Here is a 21576-nt window from a genome sequence, read left to right on the forward strand (position 1 = left end):
GCGTTCACATCAGAAAAAGTCCCTGGGGGTGGATTAGGCAAATGAAGCCGCTGACGTCACTTCTTCTTCTTCTGCTTTGGGTTTACTGGCAGGCCGCAACCCACTTCACGGCGTATACTGCCGCCCAAAGTCCCCGGCCGGAAGTCCCCGGAGTTGGGGACTGGCTTCAGTAGAAGCTGCTGGGAGTCCCAGCAGCTTCTACTGAAGCCTTCCGAGTAAATCGCCAGAACGCCGACACCTCCTCATCTCCACCGCTCCCATGTTTTATTTTGTGTTGCCATAAGTTAGTCTCTCTGCGTTTCTGCGCTGGGCTAATGCTAATGCGAGGATAATAAAATGGCGGCTTCACAAAACTTTTTGGGAGTTTTACGGGGCGTGGTTTGCAATTCGCCCAGCCAATCAGAAATATAGCTCTTTTCTCAAAAAAGAGCCGCTCGAAAGTCCCTGCTTTCTAGCAGGGACTTTCGAGGGGATTAAAAGGTTCGCATGAACTACTTTTAGTACCGGCTCTTTTTGGTGTGAACGCGAGCATGAACTAAGTTCGCATGAACCTTTGTGGGAAAAGTACCGCAGTGTGAACGCGGCTATTGGGGTTGTTTGCGTGGTGCCGACACGCAAATGTAACAAAGTTCGTGACACCACCACGCAATGCGGTGTTAAGGAGTCGTGGTGGAGTCACGCATTCTGGTGAGATCAGGTTGACAAAAAAGCACGCTGAATTTCAAGACATTTATTCACATGTTTTGGACAAAACATTGTGCTGCCCTAGCCTACCTATTTGTTTCCATAAAGCATCTGATCTCAAATATCAGATTTAAGAGCATGCAAAATGATCAATCTTAGTACTCTAGTTAATGAACAATTCAATATGCTTAAAGGGGGTATATTTATTCTTTGCTAAAGTGCAATAACAACATAATGCAGGCTGCAAACACTGCTATACAATGACATTGTTGTCTTAATCAACAGTTAAGTAGCAGGCTACTCGTTGAAAAGCAGTGATGTGAGTCCAACGTGTTTTCAATACACAAGTAGAGCCGATATGCTGTCTACAAAAATAATATTGAACTGGATGCAATATAAACCTGGAGTGTTTTTCTATGAACAAACGCTGAATGTTTCCTGCAGTCCTCCCTACTCTCTAAGTATCATGAATAAACAGAATGGTCCCTAACTCATAACATGAAGCGGGCAGTATTTTCAGCACATATAAAACACAATTTCAGCAGGATGTAAAAGCAAGCTTCTTGGCTCTTTTTATGATTAAGTGTTTCAAGTGTGTGTTGCCCTTCATGTATAGGATGCTTCATTTCATGGTCCAGTCTCTAGGTCTTCACCTCTCTCCGCCTCAGAGTTTGTATTCACAGTAAAGTGTCTTCAACCCGATCCTTGTCTCTTCGTTCCAGCTGTGCCGGGGATTTGATTTCAAGAAATGGGTGTAGAGATTGTAATCGCGCCATATGGTTGCCCTTCCTTGGAGGAAAAAAATGTGAGACTGGAATATAAAAATAATACATGTTAATGATGTATATATATTTATATACGGGCATCTAATATTTGGTTTAAAAGTATAAAGACCTTATCAGATCAGGAGTGGTCCTCCGCGCTGCCGCTGAACGAGCGGCTGCGGATGTGGTTCCTCAGCTGCTCGATCAGCTCGGGGTTCTGCTGCTGGATCTGCTGCGCAAACTGTTGACCCCTGACAGAACAACCAGAGAACTGTGTTTAAAACAATAGTACGGTGGCCCTGAAGTGCAAGACACCACAGCATTTCAGAAAACACCACAGCATTTCACAAAACACTACAGCATTTCAGAAAACACCACAGCATTTCACAAAACACCACAGCATTTCAGAAAACGCCGCAGCATTTCACATTGGACGGAAAGGGTATTCCTTTAGGGAGAACACTTCTTGTTTGTGATTGGACAGAGCCAGCCAGAGAAGCACTGCTGTGATTGGTTGTTTTTGCTGCCAGTCAAGAAATTACGCTTCGTGATTAGCCCAACACATCAGCCGTTAGCTGTTAGCACACATTCAGAGCTCACAGCTCCTCATATCTGTTCAGAAACTGGACAAAAGTTAAACATGTACAAACCACAGACTGTCTGTGTCATGGTGAATACAGTCGCTGCTTTATTTATGTCTGTATGACGTTGTTGTGAATGTGGACGGAGCAGCTACAGGTTAGTTTAGCCTGATGGATCCGATTCCGATAGGATTTACATGGAGATACGGCCCGCCCCCTCTCCAGCGTCTTGTTTGAATGACAAGAGTAAATACATAATTAATGCTTTATTAACTCATGGTTTTTAAGGGGCTTATCTCCATGTAATACTATGGTAGACCACCCAATATTCGCATCGCTCTAATCCAGGGGTCTCCAACACGTCGATCGCGAGCTACCGGTAGCTCGCGGGCAGCTTTTCAGTAGCTCGCCACTCGATTATCGATTATAGCGTAGTAACGTTGCTCGATTATCGATTATAGCGTAGTAACGTTGCTTCTTGATTTTTCGGCCGCGGCCGGACAATAAAGTGTTTTTATTTTAGAATTGTTTCTGTCACACAAATATAAAATTGGTCCGTGACGCAGAGATCAAGGAGCAGATGTGACAGCGGCACAGCGACACCACACATGGAGCAGTCTGCTTTCTCCAGCAGCACCAGTCCAGAACCAACAGCAGAATGACCCGCTCTGAATCAGGCCCTGTCGCTGCAGCTCAGAGACACAGAGGGAGGGATTTGTGTTTTTGAAAAACACTCGTTATCGTAATGTCAGGTTTTTGGTGGCTTCAATCAAGTCTTGGATTGCAGAGTATGAATGTCCTCTTGCTATTTTCAGTTGATAAATACGCGTGTAAAGTTTGTGAAGGCAGGAGGAAAGCTTCCGCGATCACCGTCTCCTCTCCGTTCCTCCAAACCCCGCCCCCTCCTGAAAAATAACTACTAATAAGAGTGACAGGCTGACAGTGAGTGACCCGATAGAAACTTTATTATTCACTTAATCACTGATTGAGAAGATGAAGCTAACTTAATCTCATACATTCATGGGATTCATGTCACAGTAAGACAGAGAATGTAAGTGTGCACCCACATGCACTATTTTTGTTTTTATAATGCTGTTGTAAATACTCCTGTTGTCTGCTGTGTTCAGACTTAAGTCCTGTGTGTGATGCCTCATTCAACAGAAGACCGTTGCTTGAAGCTGCAGCTCGACCGCAGAAGTATTAGTTTTTTGTTTTTGAGGATGGAAAAATGTCACACACAGATATAGGGAGGCTAGACCTATACAATTGATTAATTATGGTTTATAATTTCATGTCAACACGAAGAAGAAGAAAAGATGGCTGCACTGTTCAGTGTCAATCCTGTGGAGATGGAGATGGAGGTTATACATCTCCAAAATCATGTTCATCTTAAGTCTCAGCAAAACTCACAACATTTCTGGAGCCTTGTACGCCCAGAAAACTATAAGAACATTCACCAAGCAGCACTGAACATGTCTGCTTTATTTGGTTCTGTATACATCCCTTTGTGAAGCAGCTTTTTCTGGCATGAATGAAATCAAAATACAGAACAAGACCGACTGATGAACATGTAAATGACTATTAGAGTGAACCTAAGTGGGTCCAGCATACACCTGTATGGTGGACTCCATGCAGCGCCAGTCATCTCACTGACTGTAAAAAAGAGTGAATGCACTTATTTTACACACGTGCCATAAGATGCTTGCAAGGTGGTGATTAAGGCGATGTATTTACTATGTGGGCCATAAGAAGAAGTGAAGACATTGTAATCTGCTCTTGGACATGTATGTGAATCTTCAGTGATGTACTTACTATGTTGTCCATATTAATATGTGAGAAATTGTCGTTTTCTTGGACCTTGATGTGAAGTTAAGATTTAAGATAAGCTTTAGGTATTGCAATTTCACACAAAAGTAGCTTAATTCAACTGATGAGTGCTATGTGAATAAATGTAAGCGATGCGATGCAAGTAGCTCTTGGCCACTTTCATTTTTTCAAAGTAGCTCTCAGGTGGAGAAAGGTTGGAGACCCCTGCTCTAATCGCTCGAGTTTCACCGCGGCTGTCAGCTGTGTTTGCTCCTGTCAATGCTGTCATTCAAACAAGAGGCGCTGGAGAGGGGACGGGGCGTATCTCCATGTAAATCCTACAACAAAGTGAACATATTTGACCGTGATTTAATTGTAATACACGTTTCAAAGTGATGCCGAAGTAACTACATACTGATAACAGTTAGTAAAAACCATGAATTAACGCTTTGACAAGTCTGCAGACAAGACGGCAGGCGAAAAGCTTTTAAAATGCGTGTTTTCTGAATCGGATCCATCAGGCTAAACTAACCTGTAGCTGCTCCGTCCACACTCACAACAACGTCATACAGACATAAATAAAGCAGCGACTGTATTCGCCATGACACAGACAGTCTGTGGTTTGTACATGTTTAACTTTTGTCCAGTTTCTGAACAGATATGAGGAGCTGTGAGCTCTGAGTGTGTGCTAACGGCTGATGTGTTGGGAATGGGATCATACGTTGTGGGACCATGGTTGGGACATATTTGGCTGTCGGGTGTTGACCAATCACGAAGCGTCATTTCTTGACTGGCAGCAAAAACAACCAATCACAGCAGTGCTTCTCTGGCTGGCTCTGTCCAATCACAAACAAGAAGTGTTCTCCGAGGAATACCCTTTCCGTCCAATGTGAAATGCTGTGGTGTTTTGTGAAATGCTGTGGTGTTTTGTGAAATGCTGTGGTGTTTTGTGAAATGCTGTGGTGTTTTGTGAAATGCTGTGGTGTACTTGCACTTGCACTTCAGGGCCACCGTACAATAGCTTACAAAAAGCAAGATGAGAAATATCTTAGTTTTTAATATGCAGTAGAAGAAATTCCTTTTTGATAAACGCCTTATTTCCTCACCTTGTTGACAAAAGTCAAAGTATTCTGACGCTGGGCTACGTGATACTATCAACAGAGCCACTGCTTCTCAGGGGTGTCAAACTCAAGGCCCGGGGGCCACATTCGGCCCGCGACTTCCTTTTATGTGGCCCCACAAGAACTTGCAAAGAATATAATATGTTTATTATACGGTTACATGCTACAGAAGCATGTTGCCCATAAACTACATGTCCCACAATGCATCTCAAATATGACTTTTTTTTCTCAGAATTTGCCTTTTTTTCTTCAAAATATGCATTTTTTCATAGAATTCCTTTTTCTCAGAATTAGATTTTTATTTCAAAATGTCACTTCTATTTATTTTTTCTCCAGAATTTGGCTTTTCTTTTTAAATCATTTTGGGACATACGCACTGAAGAGACTTGCAATTATTTGCCCTAGACTTCTGCTTTCAGACGTAGTTAATTATGAAGTTATTATCCTATCAGATAATAATCCAATGTAGAGACAATGATGTAATATAATACATTATTTTATATATATGATATATTTATATATGTATTTTTATATAGTCTTAAAGTTACAACCGGCCCTTTGAGTGCAACCATAATGCTGATGTGGCCCGCGATGAAATTGAGTTTGACACCCCTGATCTAAGGGGTTTGTGGTCTGAACATGTCACCTCAATTTAGGGAGTTATTACATTCTGTTTTAGCCTCCACCAACGTGTATAAGGTCGTTTTGGAAAATGGTTGTTGAGGTGCATTGCTCCTGCATCACATTTCACTTGATGCTGCTGATAAAAGTACTCTAACACCACAAACTGGCTTTGAGCCTCAGTGGGCAGCATGCCCCGTTGGAATCAGATATTCATATGACATTGTTTCAGAAATGTTCACATTGTTTTTATTGTCAAGAGTTAGATGAGCAGATCTATATCACTCTCAGGATTGTACCACACATGTAAAAATGTTGCCAGTAGATAGTTAGACTAGACTGGAACCATTTAAATGGATTCCTGTGGTTTTATAGGCTATTTGTCGTACAGACTGTAACATTTTGTCTTATATTTAAATATGCTGAACTCATTCAAAACTCTCGACAGTTAATAATAAACAAGCAAAAGTATTTTCATCTATTTCTATGTACTTACGCTTCTATCAAACTGGAGATGTCCGACAGTCCCCCGACTCCTGCTGCAGGACCCCCGACTGCATTCGACATCATTCCTGACATACTGACCCCCAGAGACACAGAGACAGGCAGTCAAAGCATGCTTCTTCTGCACTTTACTCTGAAGGCAACAATTCATTCTGACACTCACAGCTGTTGCACTTGTTGGTTCTGCATCACGCTTGCAGCCTGTGGACAACAATCAAGTTTTTCATGGATATATTAAAAGGACGATTCATTTCTGATTATCTAGTGCTGTTTATACGGACAGATGATTTAGATGTATGTTGTCATTGTTGCTGCAGTAAACTCTGGTATGCTTGTAGAAGCGTTCTTGTCCTGGCAGACGTTCCCTTGTGTCATCGTTTAACGAGTCCGCACTGTCAGAAACCCAGGCACTGTGCTCTCGCCTCCACAATAATCCGGTTGATTCATGGGCTAACTATCACTCATGGGGCTAATTAGGATAAAAGAATCTGGTCTAACCTTCACAGAGACAACACAAGCATACAACACCTGTCTCCAGGACACATGTTTGCTAAACAGCGCTAACCTCTCAGGCTTTATGTGCAGTGCATACATTCAGACTCACCATGCTGATGAAGGCAGGGTTGTTGATTAAACTAGCCATGTCGAAACCCAATCCAGCAGCTATCTGTGGCACACATTCAAAAGCTCAAAATAAACATGGCTCTGATATGTATGTGAGCTTTGATGGGATATAACTAATGTTACATAATGAAACGAGGTAAAGACAGCTTGCTTTTACTCACTGGGCTGCTTGCTTCTTTCTGCTTCTGCTCCGCTATCTTCAGGTTGGATTTATAGGTATCATTATCTGGATCTAATACCAAAGCTTTCTTGAAGAAGGAGATTGCCTCTGGATACTTGTTCATGGCTGTCAGAGCCAGACTGCAGCCACAAAATAAAGACACAGACCGCATTTTCTCAGACCTTGGAATATCAATGAGACAGGCGTTATTAAAACAAGGGTTTTTCTAACATGAAACTCACCCCATCCTCCCGTACGCTTTGCTGTAGGTAGGATCAATCCCAATGGCTCTCTCGCAGTCACCAGTTGCCTCTGTGTAGTTTCCCAGTTTACTGTGAGCCGCCGCCCTGCAGAGGGGTACATTCAGACCCCATGCTTAACTTTATAACTGTGCGTTGTACATACATAACACAAGGAAAGGATTTAGGTGGAGAACATTTAGGTGGAGAACATTGACAGTACATCCTGTTGCTTGCAGTTGTAAAGACCTGTTGCAGTAGTACACAGCGTTTCTCAGGTCCAGGTCAATGGCCTTTGTGTAGCACTCCACTGCACATCTGTAGTTCTCTTCTTTCATGTGGTTGTTTCCTGAAAATAAAATGGGTAGGGGTTAGGGTTGGAATAAAAATGTTGAGTCGTTATGCACCCTCATTTGAAAAATGAAAAGTAAAAAAAAAAAAAAATGAAAAGTGAAAAAAAAAAGTGAAAAATATTACATATATAATAATAATAATAATAATTGCATTTTTTGCCAAAGTTATAATCGAAGCATCATAGTTTTGCTTTTTGTCATGGCTTTATTAAATAGATGATGCAAATGTGTCAACAATTGATGTACACATAATAATTGATATCGGGATGAACGTGATATCAACATTAAGATATATTCATGGTAAAGGTCTCAATGTTGTCATGGATATCGTCAGAATCTCATTTACAGGCATACTGTCTCTATATTTATCTTCTAGTTACCTAGTAACCGCTTCTGTATGATTTTAGTTTAACAGAGCACAAGCACTTTGTGGTGCTGCCAGGAAGGCTACAGAGGAATGCAAAGTTTTAGTTGAGTTATAGTAACAATTAACGTTTGACTTTACCTTCATTTTTAAGTTGCTCCGCTCTCTCAATGTCTTCTGGAGATGGGGACGTCTCTGGTATGGTAATATTGTCATTCTGAGTAAATGTCAAATAAAAGAGTCATTACTTCTAAGTGAATAGTGACTGAATGAAGAGATGTTGACCTTCACAGGAGGGAAAGCAGGTGTAAGTCATTGTATTAAGGATGTCTATATGCTGGCCATTACCTAATGGCAGTGAGCCAGCACTCCTTAAATAAAGATGTAGTAACAGTGATATTGACGATATACAGTATGTCTGCCATAAGAAAGGCTTCGTGTTGACTTTGAGTTTGTATGTGCCATACATAATGATGACATATCGTACCATGTTAAAGCATGGATGGTGCATCACCCACCTTAAGCAGGGAGTTGAGGAATATCTCTGTCAGAGGCTGTGGCGCAGCGAGGTGGGAGTCACTGGAGCCGATCTTAAAGGTCGTCTCCAAACACTGGATGGCAACTGCATTCACAGAAAGATGTTGACCGGATAAATAACATTTGTGAGATGTTAAGTTGCCAGCCAAACAATTGGTCTTCACAGCATTTGTCTGGTGAGATGGTGAGTCAGAGCTCGGCTGCTCATTCAGAGGGAGACATGTTTCTATCTGTTCATATAGGATGAAACACACCACCACATGTACTGAACACCATGCCCTAATTCCCAGTCTAGTGGGATTCTTTATCTTTTGTTCTCGCTTTATAAGGATAGTGAGATAAAAGCATTACTCTGCTGAAAGCTGAAGCATGTTGTCCTATATGTGTGAAGTGTAGATGCACAGCGAGTTGGCTTACCTTCGAGGCTCTCCTGCTCATCAGAATTCAAAGCGCCCTGATGCGTTTGATCTCGGAGGAACTGCACAATAGAGAATGCCAGACGCTTCTCCACTGCCATTTTTATCTGGAAACTGCTGCACACAAGACGTTGTTTGGGATGGAACAGAAGAGACAGCCACAAAAGAATGACTGTATTTATTCATAAACACATGGTAATGAATAGCTAAAAGTTGCCACATGATAAATAATGCAAGATAAACTTATGGTTAAACTGTTGGTCCGATGCAAACATCCAGGGTCAACAGAAGTTATCTCTATAGTAAACCTCACAGTCAGATACACAATCGATACTGGGTCGATTTGTCAATGAGCACCTGCTAGATATTTGTGGGTTTAAGTTAATAAATGTCTTCAATATCTCGATTGAGATTCTTAATATTCACTAACCCTAATCCAAACCCTATCAACCCTAACCCAGCAACAAATACATGTCATGATCAATTATTTCAAACTCATGTTCCATACCCTTTTTGCATATTATACTAGTTTGATAAACAGGTTCACATTTCTCTCTGAATATGCACAGGTGTGCTCTCAGTGACTGATCTTTGGATCGGAAATGATCCCTTCTCTAAGTCACAGGTTTCCATTATTGATCAAGGTACATTATGTCATAGTCAGACCTGCACAATCCTGATATATGTTATGTGGTGCTGAAATAGGCCGATGGGTTTTTTATGGTTTGTTGAATTGTGTCAAATCCCAACCAACTCGTACACAGTGTTGGGTTATGTTGTTATAGTCATTAACATAGGCCTCAAAAGAATCTTCAAGATTCACTACAACTCAAATGATTGTTGGTTATTAATAAATTGCAGTAAGAAGTTTGCATAACACATGGACTAATGTGAACCCTGCAGGGGAGCAAGGAGCTCTGTGTGTACACCAGTCTATGGTTTACACCCACTGCTCACTAAAATGAAATGACCACCATAGTGGCTCAATAGCAGATTGTTGCCCCGGGTCCTGCTGCTAACAGGTTGATTTAGTTATTCTATTAACTCCGGCAAAATAAGAAATGATGCTGTCGGTGCATGGTTCTTGTTTCCAAGACAACTCAGAGGTGGATGAGAGCTAAATTATTATTGTATACTATACACACCAACAACAACAAAAGATTGCTCCATTACAAAGATGGCCGTTTTTCATCTGTCTGACCGAAGCAGTTCAACAGAGATTGGCTCAGCAACCAACATGTAAACAGACTCTATGAGGAAAATACATCGCAGACACAAACAAACAAACAAACAAACACTGATGCCATATGCGTTGCTAGGCTGATATAGTCGGGCTCAGCCACTCCTCCTCAGTGTGTTGCCACCAGACTGACACACGGACATGCAGTGATGCGGAGGCTGTGGTGTAATACCATCATAGGAGACGATGTGTGTTTTTATTCATTATGCAAGCATTATTATTGAATAGCCTAAATCCAATGCATTCGAGAAAACACAACCACTGGCGCATGCAGCTGTTTGTCATAAAGCCTGTCTTCAGTATAATATCCGCTGATCGCCACTGTGCCGATTGTGAGGCTGAAACAATCACAACCTGCTGTCAGGGCAGCAACACATGCAGGAGGAGAGGGAGGAAAGGACCTCAAGTCACCTACGTAGCACTATAAATCACATTTATAAATAACATTGTGTCAAAGGATGCCACTCGGAACCCCCCACCCACCTACCTGAGCTCGTATCCAGCTGTCTGTGCCGCCGCGTCATGAGGACCTGTGTCGGATTTGATCGCATCTTCTGCGCATGCGCCTTAAAAGCGGAAATAAGGAGCCTTTTCCACATTTCAGAGGAGAGGGTGCCTGCTGCTGCTGCTCTCTCTGTCCCTGCACAGAATGGTTTGGACTGAGCCACAGTAAGAGGAACAGAAAGGGGCTTTTTGTTTGCACGGAGAACGCATGAACCGTTGGCATGTGTGCGTTAAGAGTTATAGTGTGCCGCGCGCTGTACAGGTATGATTCTGCATATGTTAAGATTGTTCATTTAACACCAGTGTGATTTGCTTCATTAACTTACTATATGTTTGCTGTTATTTAATTTAGCCTACCACCTGTTAATCATAGTCAAAAGGATGGTAAAATAATGTTCCATTTACTCCTGCTCTTTAAAGGAAAGCGCTGAAATGTTTATAAGTCTTAGCAGAGGTTTGTCACAGCTGCAGCCCTTACTATTTACGATCTTGTTTTGAAAGGCTTCCGCTGTCATGCTATGAAACTCTACCCTGAGTGGGGAAATGCCCCCTCTTAGCATGGAAAAAATGCAGAGGACGTTTCAAGTGTGACCTTGAATGAACTGCTTCCAGTGGCCTTGTGCCACCTGTTACATTTTAAATCTGAACTCTAATTCTGATTCAAAGTCGTAGTAAACTGAGATGTCTAATGTTTTACAGCGTCTCCAATCCTCTGCTGAGAACCACCATCCAGAATGGATCTGTGATATCTGCCAGAGACTGCTCCCTGGCAGGAAATAAGAGCCACGCTTTGAGATGGGACCTGACCCCGGATGATATCCGGACCGCTACAGACGGCTTGATAAACAGAGTAAAAGCTGTCTATGATGACATCGGGTCTCTAAAGATAGAACATGTTTCAGTTGAAAACACCCTGAAAGCCTTGGCTCATGCCAAGCTGGATTATGCATGTAAGTGTTGAGGTATACATCTGGTGGTAATGTACATGTTTCCTGTTAATAAGAACCGTGTGCCAATATGCTCCATTGTTGTCCTTAAGCTATAACACATAAATGGGCCTCATTGTTAAACGACGTGACACTTTGCATTATTACCATGAACTAAAGTAGCCTACTTCAGTCCCATATACTGTGCATCTACGTATTAACTATAGCACTACATTTGTATTATACCCCAGCTGAAAATAGTCCCAGACAAACACACAATCATTTATTTTTCAGATTTTTGAAGGTTTCGATTTTCAGCTTGAAAACATAGTGGGTGTGAAAGTGTGGATTTGGTCTTTTAATGGGATCTTTTGACCAAAAAATACATGTAATAACATATTTCATTTATTTTATTTTGTAATCGTTTATTTGGCATGCACAGTAATGAACACTTAAAACATTCAAATGTGTCAAGCGTAACAGTGCCAGCTTTGAGCTCATTTCCATCCGCAGTCCCTCACATAAAGCATTTAAGAAGATTACATTTTACAAACAGAATGGGTTACTTCATGCATGTTCCTATCTGGCACAATGTTAATGCTGTCTTTGTGTCTGTTCCCTTAGCATCGCTCCATGTGCTTGATTTCCCCCAGTACGTGTGTCCTTCTAAAGAGGTTCGGGCAGCGAGCACAGAGGCCGACAAGAAACTGTCTGAGTTTGACGTGGAGATTAGTATGAGGGAAGATGTTTTCCAGCGAATCACAGCGCTGCAGGTACGCCTCATATCACATCCACTTGAACATACACATCACGACATGAGGGGAGTGAGGTTAGGAAAACCCCCGGTCAACTCGATAATCGTGTTAAAGTATTGTTAACGGTCAAATACATGGATTTTGAAGCTCGTTGAGGGGTTGGTGCATTTATCCAAGTAGCTATGCCAATGACAAATCGGCAAGGCCTGAAGTGTGTAGACAGTAACCTTATTTGACTCCGCCACTGGTTCTCTTTTAGCATGGGACAGTCATTGAATCTGATCTTTTCCGTGGAAGCCCACGCCATATGTGTTTCTGTGAACGAGTGGCTTGCTCACTTGCAGCCTAATTACAAGTGAGTAAATAAGATGTGTGTTTCTGTGAATATTTGTTCACAGAACAAGCTCCAAGATAACCTTTCACCTGAAGAGAAGAGGTTCTTAGAGAGACTTGTTACATTGGGCAAGCGGAAAGGACTGCACTTGTCTAAAGATATGCAAGAGGTAAGAAGAATAAGTGACTTAATTAGTAAAGCTACTTTAATTTTGACCATATCAATTGCATTGAAGAGTTTGTATAATGAAAGCAATTTGGTAATTTTAGGTTTGAATTTTTGGCTGTATTTATATTTTTCCCCCCCAATCTTATAATTCTTCAACTATCACGTCACATACTTGAAAACAATATATAAAAACATAATTCCTGATGACTCCTTTTCTTTCTAAAGGAAATAAAAAGAAAATCCAAGCTTATATGTGAACTCTCCATCGAGTTCAACCAGAATCTGAATGAGGACAATACGTTTCTTGTTTTCTCTGAGAATGAACTCGGTAAGCCTATACACAATACACTAAGCCTGGGGGACTGCCAGATTTCATTTCAATTGATGTTGTTAACTTTCTGTTAAGGTGGGCTTGCTGACAGCTTCCTCGATGGACTGGACAAGACAGCAAACGGGCGGTACAAAGTGACACTTGAATATCCCCATTACTTCCCGCTGATGAAGAGGTGTCATAACCCTGAGACCAGGAGGAAGATGGAGACCGCTTTTCACAGCAGGTGTAAAGACGTGAGTGGAGTTCGATAACAAATCTGTGCTTCCTACACCTCCCTGAACCCAGTAAGAACTGTCTGTTTCAACTTCAGTTCATCCATATACTGTTCACCTGCAGAAATAGTGCGGTCACTTGCAAGTACTATGCTAAAAGTTTAAAATATAACCTCTCTAAACTCTCTCATACAAAAAAAAATGTTGCCTTGCCCAAATAGTAATTACAGACATACACACAAGGGTATCAGAGGAGGTCATGCATGCACTAGTGTATCCATTAGTTATTCCATCTCCTTTATACCTGCTGTACTGTTTACTGGTCACTCTCCAGGAGCCGTAGCTGTATTAAATGACTGCTAATGTAAAGCAGTTATCTCCCGCTGCTGCTTGCCAACTAAAAGTATTGAAGTGGTGAAACACAATGTAAAACAATAACAAGCGACCTCAGTGGACCGTTTCCTTCACAGTTGCAGGTGAAAGGTTGCACACTGCTCACATGACGCTGCCGTGTGGAAGGCTACTTGTGCAGCCTGAAATCAGACCCTTGCTGTAACTCTCATGGAAGAGTGCCAGCCATTGAGTGATCCTTTATTAAAACAATATGAGTTTGTTATGCTGCACTGTAAACAGATACTCCAGCTGCTACCACACCTGTCGCCAAATCAACCAGGACTGAAATAGATATTTTCTAAATGTTAACCATTGTTTGATTTGCATATCTCTTTCTTCCACTTTCTTTTATTTCAGGTGAACACAGCCATCCTGGAACAATTGATACAGCTGAAGGCAAAGGTTGCAGACTTACTCGGTTACACTAGCCATGCGAACTATGTGCTGGAGATTAACATGGCCAAGAATGCAGGCAATGTGTCTGACTTCTTAGGTATGACAGCTTTGACATTGCACCGCTCAGGCACACGCACACATAAAAGACATGTCATTTAAGACGAGACCATCTTTTAACCGCTCTGCATTAGAAAGATCAACTCCATTGGACAGATGGGTGGGCTCAGCTGTTAGACAGACACCTCATGCCTGTTGAGTGTAACGTTGTAAAGGTTGCACTTCATGCCTCTCCTATGTAGTGTCATGTAGCCTTCATGATCAGCGTCATATATCACAAGTGAACAATGGCTGACTGAGTGTTGTCAGTGGCTTGTTGTTGTATTACAAATCCATATAAACCAGAGAGATGATCTTTTTAAAAAGTAGTAATTCATAGTAGTTTTAATTGTTTTAGATACAAACAAGATCCCAGATCTGAGAAAGGACTGAGACTTTGTGATTTACAATGAGACATATAGGAAAAAAACAATAATGAAATGATTTGACACTTTTTGGCACATTTCTTTATCTTGTTTTTGTTCTAACTCTACAGATACCTTCTATGAAACACTAAAGCCCATTGGAATCAAAGAGAGGAAATATATTCTGGCACTGAAGAAGCGTGAGTGCTTGATGAAGGGCTTCCAGTATGATGGACAGATCAATGCCTGGGACCTACCCTACTACATGAATCAAGTGGAGCAGTGCAAGTTCGCTGTGAACAAAGACAAACTCATTGAGTATTTCCCTCTTGACGTGGTGACAGAGGGACTGTTTGGTATCTACCAGGAGCTGCTGGGTCTCACGTTCACACAGGTGGAACACGCTAATGTGTGGCATGAACACGTCAAGCTTTATTCTGCCCGGGACACTGAAACTGGAGAGGAGATCGGCCAGTTCTACATGGACTTGCATCCGAGGTAAAGAAAGTGTCACTGTAGGACTGCAGGTAACAAGTGTAGCGATTACTGTCCTGATATATTTTTGATTCTTTGATTGATTTTATCATCTATATAATGTCATACCATTGTGAACATTCCAATTCTATGTAAATGTCTTGATTTGTCTGACCAACAGTTTAAAATCCAAACATAAGATAAGATAAGATGAACCTTTATTAATCCCGAGGGGAAATTCAGTTGTACAAAGCAGCAACAAGTAAGTGTGAAAAAAAACAGTACAGCAAAGATTCACACAGATCAATAAAATCTAAAATAAATAATAAATAACATAAAATCAAGGAAATAATGATAATAATAATAAAAGACTATGAAAATAGGAGATAAATAAAAATAAGAGTAAAATAACTGTCAGCATATATACATATTTGGTCATCATCTAAGTTATAAAGTGCGGAATAAGTTAAAGTGACAAGTTAACATGGGTTGTGGAAACAGTGTATATTTACGACCAGTGATTTAATTTATTTCTTTTTCATTATTAACCCCTTGTTGTGCAGCCTGATGGCTACAGGCACAAAGGACTGTCCGAGGCGCTTGGTGCGTTGTGGTGAGGGATGAGTCTGTGGCTGAACGTACTCCTCATCTTCACTTCATATTTCATTCATGCCGGCTAAACGGATTGGTTGTACTTTTTACAGTATTACGGGTTCCACAGATGACATTTTTTTGTCAAAGCACTTAAGATATCCATTGCTATCGGGATGTTAAGAGCATTCTATGGAATATAACAAAACGTGTATCTCGAGCCGGTTTCTGAATCTTACCTACCCCACCTTTAATGCTCTGATTGAGCCTGCTGTCTGACTGTAACTTCATCTTCCACCAGGGAGGGGAAGTATGGCCATGCAGCGTGCTTTGGACTGCAGCCCGGCTGCAGGGGACCTGATGGAAAACGCAGGCTTCCAGTAGCGGCCATGGTGGCTAATTTTACCAAGCCCAGAAAAGGTTGGCCCTCCCTCCTCCAACACCATGAGGTGGAGACTTATTTCCACGAATTCGGTCATGTTATGCATGAGATCTGTTCTAAGGTAGGTCACTTTGAATATCAGCAGCTTTGTGTGAGTTTAATATAGTATTGTATATGAATTAAAGTGATGGAGATTGTCCTGTGTTTGTTACAGACCACTTTTTCAGAATTCAGTGGAACCCTGGTGGAGACAGACTTTGTGGAGGTGCCGTCGCAGATGCTTGAGAACTGGGTTTGGGAGAAGGAGCCTCTGAGGAGAATGTCCCGCCACTACAAGGACGGCAGCCCAATCCCAGACAATCTGCTCGACAAACTGATTGCATCTAGAGTCGCCAATACCGGTGAGAAACTGGAGTTTTCTGTTCATTCAAAAAATAAACGTGTCGAACATTTATAGAGAAATCAAGGGTCTCTGACTTTTCTATCCTCTTCAGGACTGATGAACCTGCGCCAAGTAGTCCTTGGTAAAGTTGATCAGTCCCTACACAGCTGTCCAGATGCTGATACAGCTGAGGTGTTTGCAAAGCACTGCGAGGACATCCTGGGTGTTCCTGCTACACCAGGTCAGTCGTTACTTTAGCAACAGTAGATTTGCAAGGCCATTTTTTCTATTACGCATATATTTAGAGAAATAAATGCATTAACATTTTTCTCAGTGATTGAGAGCATTTATTTATCAATTGTCTCTTATAAGGATAAATACTTGCATTGTTACATTTAAAATGGACAGAAAAGCTCTTTGTGTTTAATTGATTCTGTGAAAGTCGGCTGTATTTTGTGTAATAACAAAGCTCTGTTCTCTGCAGGTACCAATATGATGGCCAGTTTCAGCCACTTGGTTGGAGGATATGATGGACAGTACTACAGCTATCTGTGGAGTGAAGTTTACTCCTTGGACATTTATTTTAGCCGTTTTAAAAAGGAAGGCATTATGAATCCAAAGGTAGGTGTGATTATTACAATATATCATACATTTTCTTCTAAGCACACATCTCACTTTAAAATATATTTATTAGGTTGGAAAAGAGTACAGAAGGGTGATCCTGGAAGCTGGTGGATCTGAGGACGGCATGGACATGCTGAAAACCTTCCTCGGCCGTGACCCCTGCCAGGACGCCTTCTTTCAGAGCAAAGGACTGATTAAGTCACAGAAAACACAGACTTTGTAATTTGATATATATATACTGTAGAACTGTTTTTTTGTCAAACTATTTAATATTTTTGTACTTTTTGTATGAAGATCCACCTTAAAAAAAAGACTTTTCTTGAAGTGTATTGAAAACTGGATAATTTCTACCTGCTTGCATTTTTTCAAATAAACTGTAAATCATGTAGGATCCTCATGATTGCATGTACAATTATGTTGGTGTTAATAATTACATTTACAATGATTTAGTTATATTTAAGTGTCCTAGTAAGCCAAAGCAAAAGACACCATGCACAAACCTATGACCCTATGACTATGAAAACAAGCAGCTACATGTGAATAAGTCAGCATTCATTTAATTATTAACACCATCTGTTTTCTACTGTGACATGTGAACATTTCTTCTGTGAAAAAGGCATAGTTGTGTGTGCACAGCTGCATGTTACCATTGTAAAAATACATTGTTTCTTAATTGTTTTAATTGATAATGATTTTTTTTAATGTATAGATTACCAATAGCTTATGTAGGTGGATATGCAGAACACACTTGTTATTGCATCTTTGAATGTGTTGTCCTGTCAAATTTCCATTAGACTGAAATATGTATTAGAATAAGCATACAGATTCACACAGGCGGTGATAGGATACTATGGTTAACTTTCAGAGATTCTTATATGCAGTCTAGGATCTCAAAACGGCACGTACTAGGGCAAAATTGCTTACAAAACCTTAGTGTAAATACATGTGTTGCATTAAGTTCCCTCCTTTAAAGGGGATTAGGCTCTTGTAGGAAATATTTAAAGAAACTGATTAAGAAAATGTGTTTATAATCACAAAAAGGTTTGCATTATTTAAAATTCTCCTGCATTAATGGAGATATAAACACCAGGGGGCGCCACAAGATAGCATAAGCTGGAATTGTACTTCGAAATAGTAAAGAAAGATACATTTGATCGTTGGGATAACACTTTCTCTATTGATAAATACTTTTTTTTTTTTTTTTAAATGAAATAATGTACATTTGACTGTCATGACTGGTGAGACTGTTGTAAATAGTGCAAACACCTTTATGGTTGTAGGTTTGTTTAATAAAATGTCTTATTTGCCATTGCTTCTAGTCTGTATGATTACCTTCCTTAACCTAATCAGATAGGAAGACAATGTTGTCGAGCAAATGGATGGGTGATACGGGGATTCATTAAAAGTGTCAGGGAGAGATAGTGAAAGCATCACCGCGGGGCTCGGTGCAGCTGGAGGAGACTTCTGGTGGACAGCCTCCTCCTACATGTAGGCACAGAGGTCGCAGAGAAGAAACCCACCGCTCCATGTTAGCTCTTAACAGCCTCAATGTAGCTTCACTCGACTCTTTTATAGAAAAAAGGAAACGAAATTATGAGTGAAAACATCTGGGAGCGGCGTACTTTACATGAAAAGGATTCGCTTCGCCTCGCATTTTTGCCTTTTGTATTTCCTTGCTGAATGTCGTGGACATTTTGGATTTTTTTGAATGCTCGTGTCATTAAATCTTACAAATTAAGGACCATTTTTTTCAAATTTCATCCCGTTCGGTTAGTTGTCTTTATGTGAGCTGAATACTTTTACGTGTGGGGGACGACAACGTAAAACAACTTGAGCACGGCTCTGCTGAGGAGAATGTGCGAACTGGGCCAGCTTCGAGTTGCTCTTTAATGGGGCAGCATTAGCTAACTGCTAACTAGCACACCCCTATTGAACTAACCTCAAGCAAAGCTAGCTGATGCCCGCTTCTCGACACGTTTTTTTTGGATACTAACAACCTGCTCATAACCCTGATATCGTTGAATGAGACGCTGACTCGAAAGCAATTCAGGTAAGAGTCTTTGCTTGTTACTGTTTCTGTGTTTGTGTGTGTGTGTGTGTGTGTGTGTGGGGGGGGGGGGGGGGGGTTACAACATGCTAGCATTACGGCTAGCTGCGTAGCGCAGCGTCGTTGAGGTCCCATTCTGGCGCTGTCCGACTTGAGTCCTATGTTAGTAATTCAGTGAATTCGAAAAAACTATTCAACCAAAGCACAATTTACGAAGCTCTGTAAATATGCAGAGCCGCAAAATCACCCGGAATACAAACATCTCGGGAAACATTTTCGTTTAAGCTGGTGCGTGTGTGTTTGTGTCTGTTTTCAAAGTAAGAGGCACTTTTTTCATCAACCTTGTTGTTCTTCAATTAATGTATTTTGTGTGTGTTTCATATATATATATTGTATATTTTGTGTTTATATATTTTATTTGTTTGGAGGAAGTTACATGTTGTGCCATGTTTACATTCCGAATGTAATGTATTCAAACCCCCATTCATTCAGTAAAATTAAAAGTCTACACAAAAACCATATTTTAAAGTAGTTATACAATCATTAAAATCATGTTTATGTTTGTTTACAATAGGTAGTCAGTGTCACTAGCAATGTAAGCAGCTGTCTGTATTTTGGGTTAACAGCTGTAACGTCACATGTCTGCCTGTTTGCAATGACTGCTTCCTTATCCACTCAGTGCCTACATCTAATATATCTGGTACCATTTAAAGTATTAGTCAACACAATATATATGAGTATATTTGAATGCCTTCCTCAATATCACTAACGGGACAGCTGCACTGCAACAACAGCAGCAGCAGTCACATCTTTTGTTGCGGAGCGCCTTTGCCCTTCGACGGACGAGGGATTAGTGAGATCTACACCCAACATCTCGGCGTTTTTATTTTCTCACCAGTTCACTAATCAGATTACTATCCCAATTTAACTCCTATGTTATTTAATCCTGTTAAGATTTGAGATGGATGCGGTGCTAATCTCCATGTTTGTTTTTTAGGAATTTAAGCAGGTCCATGCATCACTATCGACTTTTTTTGCTTTGAATTAACTGTTGTTTTGGAAATTACACCAAATCTCTGAAAATCATAAAGCACAAAACGTTCCGGTGAAAATGAAAGAAACCCGTAGGTGCATTTATTTGAATTACATCTGTGAATGCTTTGTGGTGTGGTTTTAACACACTATTGACAGCATGACATGTGTGCAGGCTATACACCAAAACTAAACTTATATAAACTAATACTTAAAAGTGACAGACGGGCTGTTTTATGTTTGCCAAACAGAGAATATAGCATGTTAAGATAAACTAGTTATTTAATGTATACATTATTCCTCCAGCCTGCTTGTTGAAATGCAGAGAAGGCTTCCTTAAATCTCAAACCTTGAATTGGATGACTGGCATTGTCATGGAGGAAAACAGATACACTCTGGTCATCCTTCAAAGGCCATCCTTGCTGAGACTAGACTATCAGCTGACAGTTGTCATGGTTGTAGGCCTATAAACTGAGAGCTGGTGGCCAGCTGTTACTGTTAGTTAGGGTTGGGTATCGTTTGAATTTCCACGATTCCGATTCTACTTTCGATTCCGGTTCTCAATTCCGATTCTTTGAGGGGCAGGTTAAACAAATTATAAATTGCTTCTTCCACCAAAAAAATTACATTTATTCGAGAAACGTTTACACAGGTTAGTTTACAGTAATATTCACATTAATCAGTCCGTTTATATTCACTGCTATGTAACTAACCTGAGAACCACTGAAGCTACAACAGTGCAACAGTCCAACTTTTAAAGGAAACCTCCCCCCCACATTTAAAAACAGTTCTTGTTGAGAAAAACAAGCATATCTGCCTTCTCAGCCATACCGTGTTTGAACATTTTAAAGTAAAATGCTTCAATCTGGTGCACTTTAAGCAGAATTACTAGAGACTAGATCTAGGGGGTACAACTCTAAACACCCATATGAAAAAGATCGGTTTACATTTTAATAATCAAATAAGTATGTGAACATAACCAGTAACCTACCATAGCCAATAACAAATACATGTAACTTATTTTATTTTTGTTGTTCATTCATATCTTATTTTACTATTTTATTTATGCATATTTTTTTTATCTCCAGTTTAAAACGATATGTCTGGTTTACTGTCCTATAGTATACATTGGAATGATTTCAAACCTGTTTTATCCCAATAATTATAAAAGAGTGCCTTGGAAATATGTGTTTACATAAATTGTGATCAAAACGTTTGAGACCCACTGAGATAACTTAGACTAAAGTTAACTATCTAAACACTCGGAGTCCTTTACCTCACTGAGCTGTAGTTATCAGCCTCTCAGTCTGACTGGAGAGGACTCTCCCTCCACATCATTGTAGAAACATCATCTTCTTCCGTTAGAGCAGCTAGCACCAGATGCTAATAACAACAGCGCTGGTACAGGTGCACCGTCCCTTTCTCCCTCGCTCGCCCCCACGCTCACTCGCACTTTGGCTGTGAGCTGCGGGTGCCAGATAGGCCAACATCCCCCATTTTCATCACTTACAGCGCCCATCGTACAGGGCAAATGAAAAGTGTAACCG

The 21576-nt window shown here is 40.7% G+C and overlaps 3 protein-coding genes and 1 long non-coding RNA gene across 10 annotated transcripts in view; 2 read left to right on the plus strand and 2 right to left on the minus strand.

Annotated features, from left to right (window-relative positions):
- Window positions 1–715: 715 nt before the first annotated feature.
- On the minus strand, window positions 716–10590 carry sgtb (small glutamine rich tetratricopeptide repeat co-chaperone beta). 5 transcript variants are annotated; one of them, XM_071205061.1, is made up of 12 exons: window positions 10502–10589; window positions 8776–8891; window positions 8340–8443; window positions 7963–8038; window positions 7354–7453; window positions 7108–7212; window positions 6867–7005; window positions 6686–6748; window positions 6245–6282; window positions 6074–6157; window positions 1579–1699; window positions 716–1473 (listed from the first exon to the last, which is right to left on the minus strand). In XM_071205061.1, exons 2-11 carry the CDS (start codon window positions 8873–8875, stop codon window positions 1588–1590), a joined length of 921 nt encoding a protein of 306 aa, XP_071061162.1. In that variant the 5' UTR covers window positions 8876–8891; window positions 10502–10589; the 3' UTR covers window positions 716–1473; window positions 1579–1587. The 5 variants fall into 5 exon arrangements, with proteins under 5 accessions (XP_071061162.1, XP_033951856.1, XP_033951857.1 ...); XM_034095965.1 differs by having other exon boundaries at window positions 716–1495; window positions 10502–10588; XM_034095966.2 differs by having other exon boundaries at window positions 716–1495; window positions 8776–8888; window positions 10502–10573.
- On the plus strand, window positions 10582–17639 carry nln (neurolysin (metallopeptidase M3 family)). 2 transcript variants are annotated; one of them, XM_034095952.2, is made up of 13 exons: window positions 10582–10683; window positions 11218–11468; window positions 12069–12217; window positions 12598–12702; window positions 12927–13029; window positions 13108–13268; window positions 13998–14133; window positions 14629–14995; window positions 15864–16065; window positions 16159–16345; window positions 16439–16567; window positions 16811–16947; window positions 17021–17639. In XM_034095952.2, the coding sequence occupies exons 1-13, from the start codon at window positions 10664–10666 to the stop codon at window positions 17171–17173; spliced, it is 2100 nt and encodes a 699-aa protein (XP_033951843.1). In that variant the 5' UTR covers window positions 10582–10663; the 3' UTR covers window positions 17174–17639. The 2 variants fall into 2 exon arrangements, with proteins under 2 accessions (XP_033951843.1, XP_033951842.1); XM_034095951.2 differs by having other exon boundaries at window positions 10625–10780.
- LOC117456192 (uncharacterized) lies at window positions 16998–20535 on the minus strand. Its single transcript, XR_004553224.2, has 2 exons — window positions 20379–20535; window positions 16998–17124 (listed from the first exon to the last, which is right to left on the minus strand). It is a non-coding gene; the product is annotated as an uncharacterized lncRNA (long non-coding RNA).
- The window catches only part of erbin (erbb2 interacting protein), a 73606-nt gene continuing 70384 nt past the window's right edge, over window positions 18355–21576 (plus strand). The window contains exon 1 of one of the 2 annotated variants that reach the window (XM_034095946.1): window positions 18355–19000. The gene's annotated coding sequence lies outside the window, so the exon portion shown is untranslated. The remainder of the gene's footprint in view (window positions 19001–21576) is intronic. The other variant, XM_034095949.1, reaches the window with a different exon arrangement.

The sequence above is a fragment of the Pseudochaenichthys georgianus genome, chromosome 12 (assembly GCF_902827115.2).
Source record: "Pseudochaenichthys georgianus chromosome 12, fPseGeo1.2, whole genome shotgun sequence".
Lineage (NCBI taxonomy): Eukaryota > Metazoa > Chordata > Actinopteri > Perciformes > Channichthyidae > Pseudochaenichthys > Pseudochaenichthys georgianus.